Here is a 24918-nt window from a genome sequence, read left to right on the forward strand (position 1 = left end):
CAAACACTTATTTGGAACATCCCACAGGTGTACAGGCTAGTTGGGAACAGGTGGGTGCCATGATTGGGTCTAAAATCCGCTTCCATGAAATGCTAAGTCATTCACAAACAAGGATGGGGCGAGGGTCACCAATTTGTAAGCAAATTGTCGAATAGTTTTTGACAACATTTCTCAACGAGCTATTGCAAGGAATTGAGGGATTTTACCATCTACGGTCCGTAAAATTATCAAAAGGTTCAGAGAATCTGGAGAAATCACTGGACGTAAGCGATGATATTATGGACCTTTGACCCCCCAGGCGGTACTGCATCAAAAACCGACATCAGTGTGTAAAGGATATCACCACATGGGCTCAGGAACACTTCATAAAACCACTGTCAGTAACTACAGTTGGTCGCTACATCTGTAAGTGCAAGATAAAACTCTACTATGCAAAGCAAAAGCCTTTTATCAACAACAAAAATGAACGCCGCCGGCTTCGCTGGGCCCGAGCTCATCTAAGATGGGCTGATGCAAAGTGGAAAAGTGTTCTGTGGTCTGACAAGTCCACATTTCACGTTATATTAGGAAACTGTGGACGTGGTGTCTTCTGGAACAAAGAGGAAAATAATCATCCGGATTGTAATAGGTGCAAAGTTCAAAAGCCAGCATCTGTGATGGTATGGGGGTGCATTAGTGCCCAAGGCATGGGTAACTTACACATCTGTGAAGGCACCATTAATGTTGAAAGGTACATACAGGTTTTGGAGCAACATATGTTGTCATCCAAGCAACATTATCATGGACGCCCCTGCTTATTTCAGCAAAACAATGCCAAGCCACGTGTTACAACAGCGTGGCTTCGTAGTAAAAGAGTGCGGGTACTTTCCTGTCCCGCCTGCAGTCCAGACATGTCTCCCATCGAAAATGTGTGGTGTATTATGAAGCGTAAAATACGACAACAGGAACCTGGACTGTTGAACAACTTAAGCTGTACATCAAGCAAGAATGGTAAATAATTCCACTTTCAAAGCTTCAACAAATAGTTTCCTCAGTTCCCAAACATTTATTGAGTGTTGTTGAAAGAAAATGTGATGTAACACAGTGGTGAACATGCACTTTCCCAACTACTTTGGCACGTGTTGCAGCCATGAAATTCCAAGTTAATTATTATTTGCAAAAAAAAAAAAAAGTTTATGAGTTTGAACATCAGATATCTTGTCTTTGTAGTGCATTCAACTGAATATGGGTTGAAAATGATTTGCAAATCATTGTATTCCGTTTATATTTACATCTAACACAATTTCCCAACTCATATGGAAACGGGGTTTGTATATACACAAACAGTACATACATATAAAAAGAATTTAAAAAAATATATATATACATATATATGTATGTTTATATATATACACATATATGTGTATATATATATACATACATACATATATACTTGTATATATATGTATGTATACAAGTATTTATATGTTTGTAAATATATGTATATATATATATATATATATATACATATATATACATACATATATATACTTGTATATATATGTATGTATACAAGTATTTATATGTTTGTAAACATATATATGTGTGTATATATATATATATATATATATATATATATATATATATATATAGATACATATATATACATACATATATATACTTGTATATATATGTATGTATACAAGTATTTATATGTTTGTAAACATATATATGTGTGTATATATATATATATATATATATATATATATATATATATATATATACATATATATACATACATATATATACTTGTATATATATGTATGTATACAAGTATTTACATGTTTGTAAACATATATATGTGTATATATATATATATATATATATATATATATACATATATATATATATATATATATATATATATATATATACATATATATATATACACATATATGTGTATATTTTATATATACATATATATATATATATATATTTTTTTTTATTTTTTATTTTTTATTTTTTTTTAATTCATTTTAATATTTTTATTTTGTACTTGACATTCACTGTAATTATTGGAATAACGATACAAACAAAGGTGTGCAAGATGCGGAAGCGGGACATTTTTGGGTAGCAATTTGTTATTTATCATTTTGAATGGGATATGTTTAGCAGATATCATACTCGTTTGTTTTGTACACCACAACAAAAAACTAACATGGTTTGTGTTGGGTTTTTTTTTTTTAACTCATGGAAAAACTTGAGACGTATGTACATAAATATTTACATATATTGTCATCGTTGATTATATTAATACTTCTTGTGTCCTGGGGTTTACGTGCCAAATTCTTACCTTGATTTCTGTTCGTCTGAGATAAAAATGTCCATTTCCAGAGGGACTTCGTAATGTAGCAAAATCATTCAATTAAATTTTTGGTAAGTAGGAAGTGTTTTTTTTATTTCTGTGATGTTGCATTCGAGGCTCACACACTGACCTTTTCTTGTGCCGGCGCTCCTCCTTCCTCTTCCGCTTGAAGCTGGTGGAGCTGCCAGTGAACAAAAGAGAAGACACCCTTGAGACCGCGTCAGGATTGAGCCCTTTTGTGTGCTAGCATTTGTTATTTTCAATAATGACTTTCAACTGAATGAATTTACGCCATATTTGCCAGGGTGTATATATATATATATTTTTGGGACAATATCACCTCCGTTGGATTAACCTAAAATATCAAAACGACTCAATTAGTGAGTTTTATAAAACGTGACACATATAAAAACATATATGGGTTATGGTTAGGGGTTACCCAAATCAATGTTGTTGCTAAAAATTGAGCCATGTCATAGCCTAAATAAAATATTTGATCATTATTTATTATAATTATTATTAGAGATTTCCGATTATGTCTTTTTTGACGATGTCTATATTCCGGTATTGTCCAACTTTTAATTACCGATTCCGATATCAACAGATACTGATATATACAGTCGTGGAAATAACACATTATTATGCCTAATTTTGTTGTGATGCCCCGCTGGATGCATTAAACAATTTAACAAGGTTTTAAAAAATAAGACAAAAACTTTAACTCAAATTACGGAAAAAATGCCAACATGGCACTGCCATATTTATTATTGAAGTCACAAAGTGCTTTTTTTTTTTTTTAAACATGTTTCAAAACAGCATCTTAGAATTTGGGACATGCTCTCACTCAGATAATCCCGATACCAACTACAACTATGGGACATACTATACTTTGACTTTCACAAAGTAGATTATTCTTCTTTTTTTTTTTAACATGCCTCAAAACAACAGCTACAAAAACAATGAAGGCACACAGCTTCAGTCCAGAGTATACTAGAGTAATAAAGTAAACAATAACATAGTCCTCCTTTGGTGCAAGACTGCCTGGTATACTGTACAACAGGAAATTATAAACTGGGCTCAATCTGCCCTGCTCTAATGTATTTTTATGAGTAACACAAATGTTCTGCAAGGTAGTGGTGAGTGCTTGAAGTGGCCTAGCAGTCCGCCAGAACTTCTGAAATGCTGCGTTGAGACAGGACACCGCCGTTCACTGCAAGCTGCAAAGTGTGCGCCATGCAGGGCAGACTAGCCACACCAAACTCCACCGTAGCTTTTGCCATACTGCGTGCTTTGTCCCTGACCACAACGTGGGCTTTCGCCCCTGGGTGGTTTTTGTTGTATTTTTGTTTTTTCTCGGCGGAGTCTTTAGGTGACCACTGTGAGATACTACTTTTTTTCGGTGTTTGCTTTTCATCCATCTTCCGCTTGTATTCATCGTGTATCTCCTTATGATTCTTGAAGATGTGGGAGATCAAATTGCTCGTATTAAAGGAAGACGTCTTGGTTCCTCCTCCCATAACCGACTTTTTGCAGTCATTGCAAATTGCCAGTTTTTTTATCCGTCAGATACACTTTAAAATAATCCCAAACCATAGACATGGTGTCGTTAGTCAGTCACCGAGCGAGCTGGCTTGTTAGCCACAGCTACAGCACCGGCAACAACACACTCTTGTTGTTGCTATGCTGCGCTCGCGGAGGTCATCAAGCGCCGCCAGTAAACCTCTCATGCTGCAGTCGTCAACTCCTGTGTTGTGTGTGGGAGAGGGGAGGAGCTGCTGAATGGGCTTATACCCGTCTTTTAAAGGATATGTGCCGCTCCGTACAACGGCATTTTAAAAAGTCATTAATTTTACTTTTTGAAACCAATTCCGATAATACATTTTAATACATTGATGGCCGATAATATGAGCCTGCCATTTCTAATTATTATTATCATTATTAATATTATTATTATTATAACATATAATTAATTAATATTCATCTAGCAGTTTTTAAAGAAGCAGACTTTTTTGTCTTGATGAGTGAAATAATTTTTTTTTCCCAATTTGATACTGTACCTAAAAAAATAATGCATAAAAATCAATATTGCTCCCAATGACTGAGTTGTTTCTAGCCATCAAATAAAAACATTAAAATAAAATATATTTACTGCACAATTTTGCCAGGGGACATTTTTTTGGTCCGGAGGATCTGTAGTGAGACTTTTTGTTTAGAATCTTGAGAATGTAGAAACAAAATAAGGCATTTTATCAGGATTACTGCCAAACCCTCAGCCAAGTCCTAGCTTTCATAAAAATTTTTGATTAACCGGTATAATATTTTATAGCACTCTTTGAGGCGTGGACGAATTTAGTTTTGAATCCGACACTGTAAAAAAAAAAGTAAGACATTAAATCAGTGTTGCTGCCTGCCACTGATCAATGTCATAGCCTTAAAATGCATTAATAAATCATATTTTTCCATCTGTTATTAAATAGTAGCCTGAAGATCTTAGCTTAAGTAAAAAAAAAAAAAAAAAGTATATCGTACTCTAAGAAAGGGGTTCTTAACCTTTTCCACTACAGACAGGACCGGAACCCACTTGAATACATACACTGAATTAGGGATGGTGTGGCGCAGTGGAAGAGTGGCCGTACACAACCCGAGTGTCCCTGGTTCAATCCCCACCTAGTACCAACCTCGTCACATCCGTTGTGTCCTGAGTAAGACACTTCACCCTTGCTCCTGATGGGTGCTGGTTAGCGCCTTGCACGGCAGCTCCCTCCATCAGTGTGTGAATGTGTGTGTGAATGGGTAAGTGTGGAAGTAGTGTCAAAGCGCTTTAAGTACCTTGAAGGTAGAAAAGCACTATACAAGTACAACCAATTTATTATTTATTTATATTTATTTTAATCTTACTCTTGATTTTAATCATATTCATTAATTATATCTAACCTACTTTCAGATAAACCTTCACAAATAATATATAAAAAAAAATGTTAATCACAAAGATTATTATCAAGACTTAGGTCAGGTTGATTACAAAAATACACTTGTTAGCTAAAATGATTACAGGGACAGTTTGCAACATTAACTAAAGTATAAATAACAGTGTTGGGACGAACGCCGTTATTTTTGGCGGTAACTAGTAGTCTAACGCATTATTTTTTTACATTCAGTAACTCAGTTACCGTTACTACACGATGCAATACTAAGTTATTTTTGTATGTAGTATCAGCTAGAAACAGAAGATCGGAGTGTGTTTTATTGTGTTTTATTTTATTACCATGAATTGATTTACCCGGACCCCGACTTAAACAAGTTGAAAAACTTATTGGGGTGTTACCATTTAGAGGTCAATTGTACGGAATATGTACTGTACTGTAAAATCTGCCAGAGGTGGGTAGAGTAGCCAGAAATTGTACTCAAGTAAGAGTATTGTTACTTTAGAGATGTATTACTCAAGTAAAAGTAAAGAGTAGTCGTCCAAATATTTACTTGAGTAAAAGTAAAAAGTACGTTGTGAAAAAAGTACTCAAGTAGTGAGTAACTGATGAATAACTTGTTCGTTTAATGATGACGGCAACAAGTAATGCACAAAAACATAAACATAGCAATGAACAAATTAAGAGCCAGGGATATCTCTAAAGCAACTAAAACAATAATATATATTAAATAATATATATTTGGTTTTACACTGTATTGAAAAAAAATTTGAAAATGAATTTTACCTTTGCAACCTCATGATATTATTGGCTAAGTTTTATATTAATAAATGTAAGTTTCTCAATACCCGACCTGTTTTTTGTGCCTTTAAAAAAGATTTCGAACTCTACATTAAAACACTCTACCTCTAACAACCAAAAAGCTGTGAAAACGATGATGCTGTGTTCCAAATTTAAGTTATTTACTGAGATTGAGTGAGCCTATGACTTTACACTTTGTTTGTTTTATAAAAAAAAAATATTTGCATTCTATTTTAGTTAGTATGAATTTAAAAAACACTGGAGCTGTTTTGTACGGTTTTTATACTGTTTTTTACTGTTTTTGTACTTACTTTGATTATTATTTTTAACTGTTTGTAAATGTTGAAATTTATAAATAAAGGTTTATAAAAAAAAAGGGTACATTTAATCATGTCACCACCTGGCTCTGTTTGATTGGTGAAACGGAGTCAAACGTCACCAGTGACTGCATTTGATTGGTGAAACACAGGCATGTGATAGATCCCACTCTGAAGGTCTGTCTGACAAACCAAAACAAACAAAGCGTGCATTAACAGATCGATAAAAATCAGTAGCGAGTAGCGAGCTGATTGTAGATAAATGGAGCGGAGTAAAAGTAGCGTTTCTTCTTTATAAATATACTCATGCAAAAGTAAAAGTATGTTGCATTAAAACTACTCTTAGAAGTACAATTTATCCCAAATTTGACTTATTTTTAACATTTTAATAACTGAGACTCTTTATGGTCCCCGGGACCCCTAAAAGGTGAAATACGTTTTAAGAATCCATATATTTTGTTATGGTTTGAAAAGGAAAAATGTCAAAATGGCCCCCGCATCATTTCATTTTTCCATGTGTGGCCCTCAGTGGAAAAAGTTTGGACACCCCTGGTATAGACTATAAAGTTGACATACATAAAGAGGGTGTGTTGTAGCAGACAACGGGAATGCAAATGCATGTTAAGTGGATCAACAGATTGTATTATTCTCCAGTGCAATAGCAGTACTGAAATGAAGGCTAAACGGGCATTGATGGGAGCCATACTTGCCAATCTTTTGCATCATCACAAAAATGGACATTGAATGAGTGTAGGTCTTACTTAGTAGTATGAGTACAGCTAGCAGAGAACATAGTGAGTTCAGATAGCAAAAGAACAAGTATATACATTAGAAATACAATTGATTATTTACATTAGGTTATTTACAATCCGGGGAGATGGGATGTGAATAGATCGGGTATTAGTAAAGGGTTCAAGTTGCCTGGAGGTGTTGTGGTCATGTACAGTATATGGCAGTATTGTCCTGTTTAAGACTGTCACAACAGTGACTGCTGCTGTTGTTGTGTGTTGTTACCGCGCTGGGAAGACGTTAATGAAACTGCCTAACAATAAACCCACATAAGAAACCAAGAACTTCCCCTCGATCATTCTACAATTATAACGTCATTGGGCAGACACGGGAAAGCAGACGTCAAAACAGGCTATCCTCACTCAGGCATGGAGCTGAAGGGGGCGTGGCCTCCAGCTCCGCCTGAATTGCGGGAGATTTTCAGGAGAAAATTTGGAGGTTTTCGGGAGAGGCGCTGAATTTCGAGAGTCTCCCAAAAAATCCGGGAGGATTGGCAAGTATGATGGGAGCTTAAAAAAAAAAGAAGAAGAAAAAAAGAAGTAACTAAATAGTTACTTTTTACAGTAACACATTCATTTTTGGTTAACTGAGTTAGTAACTGAGCTACTTTTTAAATAAAGTAACTATTAACTGTAACTACCGTATTTTCCGGACTATAAGTCGCAGTTTATTTCATAGTTTGGCCGGGGGTAAGACATATACTCCTGAGCGACTTATGTGTGAAATTATTAACACATTACCGTAAAATATCAAATAATATTATTTATCTCATTTACGTTAGAGACTAACTGGATATCAGCAATCGTCACACACAAGTCAACCAATGAAAATTCGCCGAAGGCGGGTCATGGCAGAAGTGCATTTTTGGAAAAAAAGATGCTGCCTGCTACTACTTCCACCATTTCAAAATTGGCGATAACTTATAAAAAGTGAGAAGGACTGAACAAAAATGGCACCAAAAAGGAAGTCATACTCTGCAGGTTTCAAGCTGGAAGTTGTGAATTATGCAGCAGAAAACGGCAATCGAGCAGCAGAAAAAAAGTTTGGAGCAAGCGAGAAACTTGTAAGGGACTGGCGAAAAGCGGTGGCTAATCTTACCGAAATGAAGAAAATAAAAAAGCTAATCGCGGCCTGAAAGCTAGGTGGCCACAGCTCGAGGAACGAATTCACAAATGGGTGCTTCAACAACGTGCTGCCGTGAAAGGCTTGTCCACCGTACAGTTGTGTCTCCACGTCCGGGTAGTTGCCAAGAAGATGAATACGTCTTTCCTTGAATTGCCGCCGGGTATATAGTATGCGCCTGCCTAGAATTACTGCCGGGTCCAACTCGTTTCGCAAAATAATTAGCGCATGCTTAGCATTACCGCCGGCTCAGGATTAACGCCGGGTCAAACTCGTTTCGCAAAATATTATTTTTATCAGCGCATGTCTAGAATTTCCGCCGGGTCAAACTCGTTTTGCGAAATACTTAGCATAAGCCTAGAGTTTCCGCCGGGTCAAATTCGTCACGTCACGAGTGACACTTCATCTGTCATCATTTTCAAAATGGAGGAGGCTGATTTCAATAATTTGAAATCGCATAAAGGGAAGAAGATTAAGAGCTATTCAGTAGGATTTAAGGTCCAAGCTATTGAATATGCTAAAAAGAACAGTAAGCAGCTATGTTTTATTGATATACTGTAGCTGCGAGCGTGTGTCAAATATGAGTCATTAAATGACTCCCGCCTCCTGGTGGTAGAGGGCGCTAGTGATCCTTCTTGCGAAAACTCGGCTGCAGAAGAAGTGACAACAAGCAGCAAGAGTGAGCAGCGATCGTTTTATTCCCTCTCGCTTGCACTTTTAACATGGAGGATTACATGTCTAAAATAAAACAGTTTTCTAAACTGGACTTTCAATCGAAGCAGGAGGTAATAAAGGAAGATCTCCATGGAGACAGAGAGACTTTTAAAACTCAAGAAAGATAAGGAAGACTTCTATAAACAAGTTATCGATGCGTTTGATCAGTAGGAGCTGCGCATGGACTTCATTTATAAGTAAAGGTAAGACCATAATAACGTTTTTTTTAATTAAATGTGCTTTTCATTATGGTATCCTTACATCACACTCAATTTTTTAAGCGCAGGCCTAAATTTACCGCATGCCTTTGGTAAGTGCCGGAGTGAGAAGAGATTTTAAAATACTTAGCGCATGCTTGCCTTTACCGCATGCCTTTGGTAAACGCCGGAGTGAGAAGAGGTTTTAAATTAATTAACGCTCCGGCGGCAATTCAAGGAAATACGGAAAATTACTTTGCGGGAGGACCTTCTTGGTGTTACTGCTTCATGCACCACAATAGCCTCTCTATCAGAGCAAGGACAACCATGTCCCAAAAACTGCCAGCAGATTTCCAATCCATTGGATTTTATCTAATAAATTTCCCCCAAAAATGGGACTTATACTTCAGTGCGATGTAAATATGTTTTTTCCTTCTTTATTATGCATTTTCGCCCGGTGCGACGTAGACTCCAAAAAATAATGGTAGTTACTGGTTTTCAGTAACTAACCCAACATTAATAAATAATAATTATAATACATTTGTTTCTTAACTAAACTGTCAATAAAATAAAGTGCAAATTGAAATACAGCTTCACCACTATAGTCGTAATTTTTGTGCTCAAGAAACGTCTCAATGACTTTGGTTCTACACTTCTTCTCTGCGTTTGAGATTGTCAAGTGGGGAAAACTGTTGCGATCCGCTGCTCGGATCTACACATATTAGTTATTTTTCCTTTCTGGTATTACTCTCCGTCAAGTGACTGTTTATTTCCTGTTTAGCCTGTCACCATGGTAACTCATCAGTCCACCTGCCAATCCCGGTCCACACACACCTGTTTTGTCTAATCACCCTCCTATTTAAGACAGCCTCTTTGTTCATTTCTTCCTGGGTTCATAAATTGCTCTCATGCAACAAGTGACTACTTTTTCTACTTTTATTCTCGCTAGCTCTCACGCTATGCCACTTGATTATTCCAGTTTTCATACAGATGATTTGTTTTCTCGTTTGTGCTTCATGCCAAGTTTAGTTTTCTGTTTGTATTTCCTAGTTTTCATACTAGCGTTTTTGGTTTGCCTTTTTATTAGCTCCAGCATTTCTGTTCAGAGCTCTCTTTTTGTTAAATACATATTTTAAGATCCTACCATTTGTTGTGTTCACGTCATCGCATCCACGGAGGGACAAACCCGGCATTACCATGCCCACCAGTCCTCACAAAAACGTGCATTACAAATGAGTTCCAGCGCGGCCCAGCTGGGAAACCGATATTTTAGGCGGATCTCGAGGGCGCGCTTGCAGCCCAAAAATGGGCCCTTTGGTTAAGAAACAATGCTTGGAGGTGTTACATAGCCTAAAAATAAATTATTGCGTGTGAGTTTTGAAAAACGAATGAAAATCTGTGATACTCAATACTTAATATTATATAATTATATTATATTATTAATATATAATAGTTTTAGCTGTTTTTGAGAAGTGGACGCTTTTTTATTCTGAGGACCTGGAGTGTGAGTTTTATTTTGAATCTGACAATGTCGGTCAAAAATGCAGGAAAAAAATGAGTTTTGCTGCCACCACTGAGCCATTTCATAGCCTTAATACTATCTTTAGTAAGCAATATTTTTTCAGCAGTTTTTGAGAGGCGGTTTTCTTTGCATAAAAATTATTAAATCCACTCTATTTATACATACTCTATTTATATATACTCTATCACTCGACGTCCATTGCATCCGGTCTCCCCTAGAGGGAAGTGGGGGTGGGTCCGCTCCAAGGTTTCTCATAGTCATTCACATTGATGTCCCACTGGTTTGTGAGTTTTTCCTTGCCCTTATGTGGGCTCTGAACCAAGGATGTCGCTGTGGCTTGTATAGCCCTTTGAGACACTTTTGATTTAGGGCTATATAAATAAATAATGATTGATTGATTAAATCACCAAACTGATTCTCGGACGCGGCCACCCCTGCTGCTCACTGCTCCCCCTCAACTCCCAGGGGGTGGAACAAGGGGATGGGTCAAATGCAAAGGGTAATTTCACCACACCTAGTGTGTGTGTGTGTGTGTGCGTGTGTGTGTGTGTGTGTGTGTGTGTGTGTGTGTGTGTGTGTGTGTGTGTGTGTGTGTGTGTGTGTGTCTGTGTGTGTGTGTGAGACTATCAGTTGTACTTTCACTTTCACTTAAACACAGACATGCAATTACTCAGCGGCCTAGCGGTTAGAATGTTCACCCCGAAATGGGTAGGTTGTGAGTTCAAACCCCGGCCGAGTCGTACCAAAGACTATAAAAAGGGGAGCCATTACCCCCCTGCTTGGCATTCAGCATCAAGGGTTGGAATTGGGGGTCAAATCATTAAAAATGATTCCCGGGCACGGCCACCGCTGCTGCTCACTGCTCCCCTCACCTCCCAGGGGGGGTGGAACAAGGGGATGGGTCAAATGCAGAGAATAATTTCGCACACTTAGTGTATTTGTGACAGTCATTGCTACTTTAACTTTACCTTGTAACAATGTTGCTGTCTTCTAGGCAATTATCATAGCCTTAAAAAAGCCTGATGATGTCACTTCATATTACAGCATTTTTGGGGGATTTTCTATTTTCCTGACACATGGTAGTATAAAGAAGCACATAATACCTTGCACAGCCACGGAACCTACCTGTGTTTGGACTTTTTTGAGCTATACCTGCAAAAGATAAATGAGAATCATTGTTAGCCATTCCGCTAATTCAAGTGATATTATTATTATTATTGATATTGTAAACATTATGCTGAAGGAGCAGCACCTACCGATGCCGCTTGCTTTTCTTGGCGTTCTTCTTTTTCTTTTTCTTCTTCCTCAGCGGCGAGAGGCTGCAGGAAGGTGACCTAAGGCGGTGAGAGGAAGACATAATTAAAAGGTATTCCTGTTTATACACTATATTGCCAAAAGTATTTGACCACCTGCCTTGACTCACATATGAACTCACATTCCTAACCCATAGGGCTCAATATGATGTGGGTCCACCTTTTGCAGCTATTACAACTTCAGCTCTTCCGGGAAGGCTGTCCACAAGGTTGCGGAGTGTGTTTATAGGAATTTTCCACCATTCTTCCGAAAGCGCATTGGTGAGGTCACACACTGATGTTGGTCGAGAAGGCCTGGGGGGGGGGGGGGGGGGGGGTGGTTGTCTGCGGGCCTGCCGCGGAGCGGGAGTGTAAGGACCTTGCAGGTGTTTGGATTGCCCAGCTGGGACTTGTTATTTAATCACCTGTTGCCCTTATTAGCAGCAGCCGGAACGGAAGACGTTGTCGGAGAGACGAACATATATTGCTGCAAAGCAAGCCACCCCCGGGTGATTAGGAAAAATAAAAGACTTGATTCAGACTGTATACCGGGCTCCCAGAGATCTGTCGACCAGGAAAACCCACCACAAGAGGGAAACCTCCACAATCCCAAAGGTGTTTTATCGGGTTCAGGGCAGGACGTGCAGCCCAATCAAGTTCACCCACACCAGATTCTGTCATCCATGTATCTATGGACCTTGCTTTGTGTACTGGTGCACAGTCATGTTGGAAGAGGAAGTGGCCCGCTCCAAACTGTTCCCCCGTGGTTGGGAGCATGGAATTGTCCAAAATATTTTGGTATCCTGGAGCATTCACAGTTCCTTTCACTGGAACTAAGGGGCCAAGCCCAACTCCTGAAAAAAACAACCTCACACCATAATTCCTCCTCCACCAAATTTCACACTCGGCACAATGCAGTCCAAAATGTATCGTTCTCCTGGCAAACCTCCAAACCCAGACTTGTCTATCCGATTGCCAGATGGAAAAGCGAGATTCATCAATCCAGCGAAGGCGTCTCCACTGCTCTAGAGTCCAGTAGCGACGTGCTTTAGACCACTGCATCCCACGCTTTGCATTGGACTTGGTGATGTATGGCTTAGATAAAGCTGCCCGGCCATGGAAACCCATTCCATGAAACTCTCTGCCTACTGTACCTGGGTAAACTGGAATGTCACGTGAAGTTTGGAGCTCCGTAGCAACTGACCTCTTTGCACTATGTGCTTCAGCATCCACTGACCCCTCTCTGTCGGTTTACGTGGCCTACTACTTGGTGGCTGAGTTGCTGTTGTTCCCAAAGTTTTCATTTTCTTATATTAAAGCCGACAGTTGACTTTGCAACATACAGGAGCGAAGACATTTTACGACTGGATTCGTTGCACAGGCGGTGTCCTATGACAGTTCCACGCTGGAAATCACTGAATGCGGGCCGTTCTTTCACAAATGTTTGTAGAAACAGTCTCCATGTCTAAGTGCTTGATTTTATACATCTGTGGCCAGGCCAAGTGATTATGACATCTGATTCTCATCATTTGGATGGGTGGTGAAATACTTTTGGGAATATAGTGCATCTTAGTGGGGGGTTATGTACCTTCTCCTTCGTCGCCTGCTCTTGTCCGACTTTCTCTTCTTTTTCTTGGCTTTCGGCCGCAGTGACCGCTCATCGTCAAAGGAGGCGCTGTGAGGAGGAGAAAGGCAAGGAAGTCCATGACGGCACGAATGTCACATGCCAGACATTACCTCAGTGTGCTTCAAAGCCTGCTCAATATTTGCAAAATTAGCATGGAACGGCGACTCGTTTGGATTAAATCCCAAACACCAGGCGGGCGTCTAATCCTCATGACTCATCCGGGGACAATCCGAAAAAAAAACGCACATAAAACCTTCCGATTTCCCGCTAAGTGAGATAATCTGTGAGGTTATTTGAAATGATCCAATATAAACATGACGATGAGCCCTCAGAGTGAGGATATGTTGCTCAGAGATGAGACGCCACGCTGGATTTTACCCGCACAAATCCAGTGTTCTGCACCCGAGTGCCCCGAAATGAGGCGAAGCATACAGGGATTACTTCAACATCTGTTATATCCACAATACGAAGGAGATAAAGCTAACTAAAAATTACACAATTCATTTATTTATATCTGTAATTAAGTCAATATGCAGAAAAATAGCACAGAAAAAATGTTTAAACAGCTCACGTTATTGTGGGCGGTATAAAAGCATACAAAAAAAGGACCTGATTGTTCAATTTAAGATCTGTAACTGGCTAGGACAAAGTAAATTTACGAAACAAAATTTTACAAGAACTCTAAATTGTACTTCTTCGTTGTTTCAATTTTGCTAAAATTATTCTACGAGAATGAAAGCAAAAGAAGGCTTAAAAAAGTTAGATTGAAATAAATAGAGGTGTTTAAATTGATTTTCAGATTAATCGTGATTCTTATTTAGACGTAACATTACGAGATTGTGGACGTAACATTACGAAAATTTAGACGTAATATTACGATATTGAGGATGTAAAATTACGAGAATTTAGATAGAGTATTATGACAATGTGGACATATTAGTACAAGAATTTAGACGTAACATTACGAGATTTTGGACTTGACATGACAAGAATTTAGATGTAGTATTATGAGAATGTGGACGTAGTATTACGAAAATTTAAACGTAACATTACGAGATTGTGGACGTAACAATACAAGATTGTGGATGTAACATTACAAGAATTTATACGAAGTATTATGAGAATGTGGACATAGTATTACAAGACTTTAGACGTAGTATTATGAGAATGGGGGCGTAGTATTAAAAGAATTTAGACGTAGTATTACAAGGATTTAGACGTACCATTATGAGAATGTGGACGTAACAGTACAATAATTTAGACATAGTATTTTGAGAATTTGAACGTAATGTTACAAGAATTTTGACGTAACATTACAAGGTTTTGGACATAACATAACAAGAATTTAGACATATTATTATGAGGATGTGGACGTAATATTACAAGAATGTACATGTAACCATCCCTCCATTTCCCCTCCATTTTCTACCGCTTCTTCCCTTTTTTGGGGGGTCATGGGGGGCGCTGGCGCCTATCTCAGCTACAATCGGGCGGAAGGCGGTGTACACCCTGAACAAGTCGCCACCTCATCTCGTTACATGTAACATTACGAAATTGTGGACGTAACATTACACAAATTTAGACGTTGTATAATGAGAATATGGACGTAATATAACAAGAATTTAGACGTAACATTACGAGATTGTGGACGTAACATTACAATAATTTGGATGTAACATTAAGAGATTTAGGATGTAACATTACAAGAATTTAGACAAAGTATTATGAGAATGTGGATGTAACATTACAGAAATGTTGACATAACATTACGAGATTTTGGAAATAACATTACAATAATTTAGACGTGGTATTATGAGGATGTGGACGTAATACTAAAATAATTTTGACGCAATTTTATGAGATTGTGGACGTAACATTACAAGAATTTAGAAGTAATATTATGAGAATGTGGACGTAATATTACAAAAATTTAGACGTAACATTACGAGATTGTTGACTTAACATTATAAGAATTTAGACGTAACATTACGAGATTTTGAACATGACATTACAAGAATTTAGACGTAACATTACAAGATTGTGGACGTAACATTACAAGAATTTCGACAAAGTATTATGAAAATGTGGATGTAACATTACAGAAATTTAGACGTAGTATTATGAGAATGTGGACGTAACATTGCAAAGATTTAGACCTAACATTACGAGATCGTGGACATAACACTACTAGATTGTGGACGTAACATTAAAAGAATTTAGACTTAATATTACGAGATTTTGGACATGACATTCTAAGAATTCAGACGTAGTATCATGAAAATGGGGCGTAGTATTAATAATTTAGACATAGCATTACAAGGATTTAGACGTAACATTACGAGAATGTGGACGTAACATTACAAGAATTTAGACGTAGTATTATGAGAATGTGGACGTAATGTTACAAGAATTTTGATATAACATTACGAGATTTTGGACATAACAAAACAAGAATTTAGACATAGTATTATGAGTATGTGGACGTAATATTGCAAGAATTTAGATGTAACATTACGAGATTGTGGACGAAAAATTACACAAATTTAGACGTAGTATTATGAGAATGTGGACGTAATATTACAAGAATTTAGATGTAACATTACGAGATTGTGGACGTAACATTACAATAATTTGGATGTAACATTAAGAGATTTAGGATGTAACATTACAAGAATTTAGACAAAGTATTATGAGAATGTGGATGTAACATTACAGAAATGTTGACATAACATTACGAGATTTTGGAAATAACATTACAATAATTTAGACGTGGTATTATGAGGATGTGGACGTAATACTAAAATAATTTTGACGCAATTTTATGAGATTGTGGACGTAACATTACAAGAATTTAGAAGTAATATTATGAGAATGTGGACGTAATATCACAAAAATTTAGACGTAACGTTACGAGATTGTGGACTTAATATTATAAGAATTTAGACGTAACATTACGAGATTTTGAACATGACATTACAAGAATTTAGACGTAACATTACAAGATTGTGGACGTAACATTACAAGATTGTGGACGTAACATTACAAGAATTTCGACAAAGTATTATGAGAATGTGGATGTAACATTACAGAAATTTAGACGTAGTATTATGAGAATGTGGACGTAACATTGCAAAGATTTAGACCTAACATTACGAGATCGTGGACATAACACTACTAGATTGTGGACGTAACATTAAAAGAATTTAGACTTAATATTACGAGATTTTGGACATGACATTATAAGAATTCAGACGTAGTATCATGAAAATGGGGCGTAGTATTAATAATTTAGACATAGCATTACAAGGATTTAGACGTAACATTACGAGAATGTGGACGTAACATTACAAGAATTTAGACGTAGTATTATGAGAATGTGGACGTAATGTTACAAGAATTTTGATGTAACATTACGAGATTTTGGACATAACAAAACAAGAATTTAGACATAGTATTATGAGTATGTGGACGTAATATTGCAAGAATTTAGATGTAACATTACGAGATTGTGGACAAAAAATTACACAAATTTAGACGTAGTATTATGAGAATGTGGACGTAATATTACAAGAATTTAGACGTTACATTACGAGATTACGGCAAAACATTACAAGAATTTAGATGCAACATTAAGAGATTTAGGACGTAAATTTAAAAGAATTTAGACAAAGTATTATGAGAATGTGGATGTTACATTACAGGAATTTAGATGTAACATTACGAGATTTTGGACATAACATTACAATATTTTATACGTAGTATTATGAGGATGTGGACGTAATATCAAAATATTTTTGACGCAATTTTATGAGATTGTGGACGTAACATTACAAGAATTCAGAAGTAGTCTTATGAGAATGTGGACGTAATTTTACAAAAATTTTGACCTAACATTACAAGTTTTTGGACATATCATTACAATAATTTAGACGTAGTATTATTAGAATGTGGACGTAATATTAAAATGATTTAGACGCAATTTTATGAGATTGTGGACATAACCCATCCATCCATCCATTTCCTACCGCTTATTCTCTTTTGGGGTCGCGGGGGGCGGCGGCGCCTATCTCAGCTACAATCGGGCAGAAGGCGGTGTACACCCTGGACAAGTCGCCACTCAGCGCAGTGTGGACATAACATTGCAAGGATTTAGCTGTAGTATTATGAGAATGTGGATGTAATATTACAAAAAATTAGACGTAACATAACGAGACTTTGGACATATCATTACAATAATTTAAACGTAGTATTATGAGAATGTGGACATAATATTACAAGAATTTAGACGTAACATTACGAGATTTTGGACGTAACATTATAAAAATTAAGATGTAACATTACGAGATTGTGGATGTAATATTACAAGAATTTAGACATAATATTATGACAATGTGGTCTTAATATTACAATAATTTCTACGTAATATTACAAGATTGTGAACGTAACATAACAAAATTTAGACGAAACATTACAAGATTGTGGACGTAACATTGGAAAAATGTAGACGTAACATTACGAGATTGTGGACGTAACATTACAAGAATTTAGATGTAGTATTATGAAAATGTCAAAGAAATATTACAAGAATTTAGTCGTAACATTATGAGATTTTGGACATAACATTACAAATATTTCGACGTAACATTACGAGATTCTGGATGTAGCATTACAATAATTTATACATAGTTTTATGGGAAGGTGGACGTAATATTACAAGAATTTAGACGTACTATTATGAGAATGTGGACATAATATCACAAGAATTTAGACGTAACATTACAAGATTGTGGATGTAACATTACAAGAATTTAGACGTAACATTACAAGAATTTAGACGTAGTATTATGAGAATGTGGACATAATACAAGAATTTAGACGTAACATTACAAGATTGTGGATATAACATTACAAGAATTTAGACGTAACATTACAAGAATTTAGACGTAGTATTATGAAAATGTGGACGTATTATTACAAGAATTTAGACGTAACATTAAAAAGATATGCCGTTTGAACGTATTACAAAAGTGTGGAGTAAATACAACCAAAATTTGATGCAACACTTCTGGAATTCAGACGTATGATTAAGCAATATGTGTAGCCGTTACACTTCTGGAATTTAGATGTACTGTAAGACTAAGTAGACGTAACTCTACAACAATTTGAATGTAACATCAGAAAAAAAACACAAACGACATATTACGAAAAATGTAGAGAAACCAGAATCAACACTATGGACAGAGGTCTAATTAAAATTACTTAAGTAGTATTATGATTTCTATTCGCACTTTTTCCTGAAGAAAGTGGTACATTTACGAGAAAAAAATATATTTTCACCACAATGAAGACAAGCAAAAATGTTTAAAAAATAAAAATGTCATGAGCTTGTATCGCTAACAGAGCGTAGAGATGCCACTCAGCTAACACGGCTTGCAGGTGACGTGGACGTATACGACAGAGACAAAAGAGTCCTTCAGCTCTCTTGAAATAAACGACCCTTCCCAACGCCGTCTGCAGTTGGGCAGCATTAGCGGCTGAAAATGCATTAGAGCTGATTAGATGGAGCGAGCCGCACTCGCTAAGAGAACACTTTGTCACTCATTAACACTTTAACCGTGCTGCCTCCGGAGAGGGGCCGCGCTGGACAATCATTTGCATTTTTCAGCCCAAAAAAGGAAACATTTGTTGTGATGAAGTGGCTTAAAAAGACGGGAGGAAAAAAACAGTCGCTGTTCATCTTCCACATGTCCAGCAGGGAGATGACAGCGTGTGATATGTTTAGTCCACTGGAACATCCCTCAAAAGTGAGCACAGCCCTCATCTTTCCACCAGCATTGTTCTATCCTGTCAAATATTGGAGAACGTAAACTTACTTTAGAGTAGTCAGTGTACAGCAATTTAGATTTACTGTACAATAATAATAATGATAGATTTTTTTTGTAAAAAGCACTTTACATTGAGTAAACAACCTCAATGTGCTACTGTGTATTGAAAAAATAAAATAAAAAGATAATAAAAATCAATTAATCAATCAATCAATTAATCAATGTTTATTTATACAGCCCTAAATCACAAGTGTCTCAAAGGGCTGCAAAAGCCACAACGACATCCTCGGTTCAGAGCCAACATAAGGGCAAGGAAAAACTCACAGCCCAGTGTGATGTCGGTGTGAATGACTATGAGAAACCTTGGAAAGGAAGCCGGCAGCGTTTCTGGGTGTTGTTGATAAATGGCTTTGGCTTAGCATTGTAGAGTTTTAACAGCGACAAACTGTAGTTAGACAGTAGTTTTTTGAACTGTTCCCAAGTCCATGTGGTGATGTCCTTTACACACTGAAGTTGCTTTTTGATGCGGTACGGCCTGAGCGATCGAAGGTCTGTAATACTATCGATTACATGATGTGATTTCTCCAGATTTTCTGAACCTTTCAAAGATGGTGAAATTTCTGAATTCCTTGCAATAGCTTGTTGAGAAATGTTGTTCTTAAAAAACTATTCGACAATTGACTCACGCATTTGTTGACAAAGTGGTGACCCTCGCCCTGTCCTTGTTTGTGAATGACTGAGCATTTCATGGAAGCTGCTTTTATAACCAATCATGGCACCCACCTGTTCCGAATCAGCCTGTTCACCTGTGGGATGTTCCAAATAAGTGTTGGATGAGCATTCCTCAACTTTCTTAGTTTTTCTGCCACTCGTGGCAGTTTTTTTTTTAAACATGTTGCAGGCATCAAATTCCAAATGAGCTAATATTTGCAAAAAAGTTTTCCAGTGTGAACTCTAAATATCTTGTCTTTGCAGTCTATTCAATTGAATATAGGTTGAAAAGGATTTGCAAATCACTCTATTCTGTTTTTATTTACCATTTACACAACGCGCCAGCTTCACTGGTTTTGGGTTTTAAGGAGGCACTTGAAGAAAAATGGGCTGCATGGTCTAGTGGCCAGAAAGTTCAATTTTGATCTCATCACTCCAAATTACTTTGTTCCAGAAGTTGTGAGGCTTGTCTCTGTGCAGTTTGGCGTAATGTAAGCTGGATGGTTGGTGACATTGCACAGAAATGGCTTTCTTCTGGCGACTCGGCCAAGAAATCATAAATTCTCCCAGGGTATGTAAACTTATGAGCACAACTGTACACACCCCACCTCCCCCCTTTCCAAAGCCCTCGATGCAAATCCCAAAGGGGTGATGAAATGATGGTCAGCGCCTGAGAGCTGCGGCCTGCCACTCCCTTCCCTCTGTTGCTAGATATCTCGAGATGTATGTTGTAATATGTATATGTGCTTTGCTATGGAGGTTTTTTTTCCCACTCCAGACTGGGCCTGATTAGGTGCCCAGTCTGGATAGTATTTTTTTACTCATCCTTCCCCAGCGTTTTACCTTTTTCCCATCTTTTACGGGGCAACTTGTGGCGACCCATCAGCGTTCCTGTACTGTAATCCTATGCACTAGGGGTCGGCAACCCGCGGCTCCTGAGCTGCATGCGGCTCTTAGATCACTCTGATGTGGCTCACCTGCATACTTGCCGACCCCCCGCCCCCATTTTTCCGGGAGGTTTTCCGGAATTCTGAGCCTATTCCAGAAATCTCCCCAGGATAATATTCTCAGATTTTCACCTGGACAACAATGTTGAGGGCGTGCCGTGATGGATAGTCACGTCCACTTTAATACTATGCTATCTGAGTGCTGGCCGGCCACATCCAGTGTGCGGCTGCTGACTCAACGCGCAAGCGACTGCAAGGCATACTTGTTCACCAGCCATACAGGTTACACTGAGGGTTGTGATATAAACAACTTTAACACTCTTACTAATATACGCCACACTGTGAACCCACACCAAACAAGAATGCCAAACACATTTCGGGAAACATCCGCACTGTAACACAACATAAACACAACAGGACAAATACCCAGAATCCCATGCACCCCTAACTTTTCCGGGCTACATTATACAACCACCCCCTCCCGTGCGTCGGTTGAGGTGGGCGGGGCTGGGGGGGCGGTGTTTGGTGTTAGCAGGGGTGTATAATGTAGCCCGGAAGAGTTCAGGATACATGGGATTCTGGGTATTTGTTCTGTTGTGTTTGTGTTGTGTTACAGTGCGAATGTTCTCCCGAAATGTGTTTGTCATTCTTGTTTGGTGTGGTTTCACAGTGTGGCGCATATTAGTAAGAGTGCTAAAGTTGTTTGTATCACAACCCTCAGTGTAACCTGTATGGTTGTTGAGCATGTATAGCCTTGCAGTCGCTTATGTGCGTCTGCAGAAGCCTCATACAACATGTGAATGGGCTGGTAAGCTGTTTGTTACGGTTGTAGAGGGCGCAAAACGTATTGTCATCATAGCACGCCCTTATTATAGTTGTTTGGGTGAAAACCGGCAGAGAGTCTAGAGAATGGTTGCTCTGAAACTCTGTAATCTCCCGGAAAAATTGAGATGTTGGCAAATGTGATGTTGTCAAGCGTCATTCAAATAAAACTCGAGGGCCGCACTAATATTAAATTTTCATATTAAGGTGCGGGCCAGACCGCGTGTCTGAAACCCCTAATAAATACATAGCACAAAGCAAAAAAAAACTTTGTACGCTATGTTATTTCATTTTAAATTTCAAAAGATTCTTGTGGCTCCCATAGTTTTTTTTATTTTGTGAAAAGGGTCAAAATGGCTCTTTGAGTGGTAAATAAATGATAAATGGGTTGTACTCGTATAGTGCTTTTCTACCTTCAAGGTACTCAAAGCGCTTTGACACTACTTCCACATTTACCCATTCACACACACATTCACACACTGATGGAGGGAGCTGCCATGCAAGGCGCTAACCAGCACCCATCAGGAGTAAAGGTGAAGTGTCTTGCTCAGGACACAACGGACTAGTTGGGGATTGAACCAGGGCCCCTCGGGTTGCGCACGGCCACTCTTCCACTGCGCCACGCCGTCCCATATTGATTAAACTTGTGTAATAAAAACTCTGCCTTGTTTTGCATGAATACTTAGGCCTACTAAGCCACTGTATTTTCATGTTGATTATTATGCTGGCACTTGAAGAGCCAAGTGTTTTCCCAGGTGAAAAAAGCTTGATAACCACTGATCTATTGAATAAAACAATGTCCTGAAATGTGAGAGCAGAGTCACATTTGTTGCAGTAAGATTGAAGTAATCTTTTTTTTTTTTTTTCAAACCTTTGTAATAATGCTTCTCTTTTCTTTGACATTATCAGGCGAGCAGTCAACATGCTTCGTTTTGGTTCAAGGTGCCCAACTATAAGAGGGCCTTACTATTCCGCGTGATAAGAGTGTTTGTATATTCCTTCCCTTCATGGGAATATCCAGATTACGTTTTTTTTCCTTCCGCGTCAGACTTTCATTGTAGCACTAAAAGCTCTTATCGTCAACACGCTAATCTTCCACGAGCACACCGGTGAAGAAATATGTTCTGAAAAAAGCAGAAATGTTGCTCTCGCTCTGATCTCTAAACCTGTACGTTTAAAAAAATCTCACGGGTGTCGCTGTTTGGTAGCTCACCTCCTCGCTCGGCAATGGCGGCGGTGGTGCCGCCTTTTTCTCGCCATGCAGCTGTCCCTGCCAGCAGGGGGCACGCCGGAACCTGCAGTCACCTCGTTCCTGGCATTATCGTCGGTTGGCGGCGGAGGCGTCTGCGGACTGCAACGAGAGATAAAACAAATGACATTATAATTGGTGTTTTGTCTAAACAACCAGTTAAAAAGGAGTATGGGGACAAATGGGAAATACAGAGAAACTCCACGATGATTGGTTCAGTTCAGTCCAGTTTCTTTGGAACATCCATCCATCCATCCATCTTATTCCGCTTATCCAAGGTCAAGTCGCGGGGGCAGCAGCCTAAGCAGGGAAGCCCAGATTTCCCTCTCCCCAGTCACTTTGTCCAGCTCCTCCCGGGGAGTCCCAAGGCATTCCCAGGCCAGCCGGGAGACATAGTCTTCCCAACGTGTCCTGGGTCTTCCCCGTGGCCTCCTACCTGTCAGACGTGCCCGAAACTCCTCCCTAGGGAGGCATTCGGGTGGCCTCCTGACCAGATGCCCAAACCACCTCACACCATACAATGTAATGCATCACATATTTCCTGTTGTTTCATTACAGCACGTCCGAAAAGGAGAAGGAAGAAGCAGAGCTTATTTAATCCTACCCCTTATCATACATAGCAGTTTTATCTAATTTCCTTGTTCTCTGTAACAGAGCAGTGAACAAATAAATAATAAATAAATAATATAGCATAGTAAATAAACTATTATTAAATACATTAATAATCTAAAAAAATAAAAGCTTCAAGATTTTCATCATAATTCTTGTTCTGTGTACTTTGTGAACACTTGTAGTTACTTAATTCATCCATCTTCTTCCGCTTATCCAGTTCGGGTCGCGGGGGCAGCAGCCTAAGCAGGGAAGCACAGACTTCCCTCTCCCCAGTCATTTTGTACAGCTCCTCCCGGGGGATCCTGAGGCGTTCCCAGGCCAGCCGGGAGACATAGTCTTCCAAACGTGTCCTGGGTCTTTCCCGTGGCCTCCTACCGGTTGGACATGCCCTAAACACCTCTCTAGGGAGGCGTTCGGGTGGCATCCTGACCAGATGCCCGAACCACCTCATCTGGCTCCTCTCCATGTGGAGGAGCAGCGCCTTTACTTTTAGCTCCTCCCAGATGACAGAGCTTCTCACCCTGTTTTTAAGGGAGAGCCCCGTCACCCGGTGGAGGAAACTCCTTTGGGCCGCTTGTACCCATGATCTTGTCCTTTCGATCATAACCCAAAGTTCATGACCATAGGTGAGGATGGGAACGTAGATCGACCGGTAAATTGAGAGCTTTGCCTTCCGGCTCAGCTCCTTCTTCACCACAACGGATCGATTCAGCGTCCGCATTACTGAATACGCCGCACCGATCCGCCTGTCGATCTCACAATCCACTCTTCCCCCACTCGTGAACAAGACTCCGAGGTACTTGAACTCCTCCACTTGGGGCAGGGTCTCCTCCCCAACACGGCGATGGCACTCCACCTTTTTCCAGGCGAGAACCATGGATTTGGACTTGGAGTTGTTGATTCTCATCCCAGTCGCTTCACACTCGGCTGGGAACCGATCAAGTGAGAGCTGAAGATCTTGGCAAAATGAAGCCATCAGGAGCAGATCATCTGCAAAAAGCAGAGACCTAATCCTGCAGCCACCAAACCGGATCCCCTCAATGCCTTGACTGCACCTAGAAATTCTGTCCATAAAGGTTATCAACAGAATCGGTGACAAAGGG

General features: G+C 38.7%; 1 protein-coding gene across 3 annotated transcripts in view; it reads right to left on the minus strand.

The window, feature by feature from the left end:
* srrm4 (serine/arginine repetitive matrix 4) overlaps nucleotides 1–24918 on the minus strand; it is a 132409-nt gene that overhangs the window by 28070 nt on the left and 79421 nt on the right. For 2 of the 3 annotated variants that reach the window (XM_061902946.1, XM_061902938.1), the window contains exons 2-6: nucleotides 23168–23305; nucleotides 13611–13697; nucleotides 11987–12064; nucleotides 11856–11882; nucleotides 2475–2525 (exon numbers count right to left, since the gene is read on the minus strand). In XM_061902946.1, coding sequence (XP_061758930.1) covers nucleotides 2475–2525; nucleotides 11856–11882; nucleotides 11987–12064; nucleotides 13611–13697; nucleotides 23168–23305 — 381 coding nt within the window. The remainder of the gene's footprint in view (nucleotides 1–2474; nucleotides 2526–11855; nucleotides 11883–11986; nucleotides 12065–13610; nucleotides 13698–23167; nucleotides 23306–24918) is intronic. The other variant, XM_061902954.1, reaches the window with a different exon arrangement.

Source organism: Nerophis ophidion, linkage group LG01, assembly GCF_033978795.1.
Source record: "Nerophis ophidion isolate RoL-2023_Sa linkage group LG01, RoL_Noph_v1.0, whole genome shotgun sequence".
Lineage (NCBI taxonomy): Eukaryota > Metazoa > Chordata > Actinopteri > Syngnathiformes > Syngnathidae > Nerophis > Nerophis ophidion.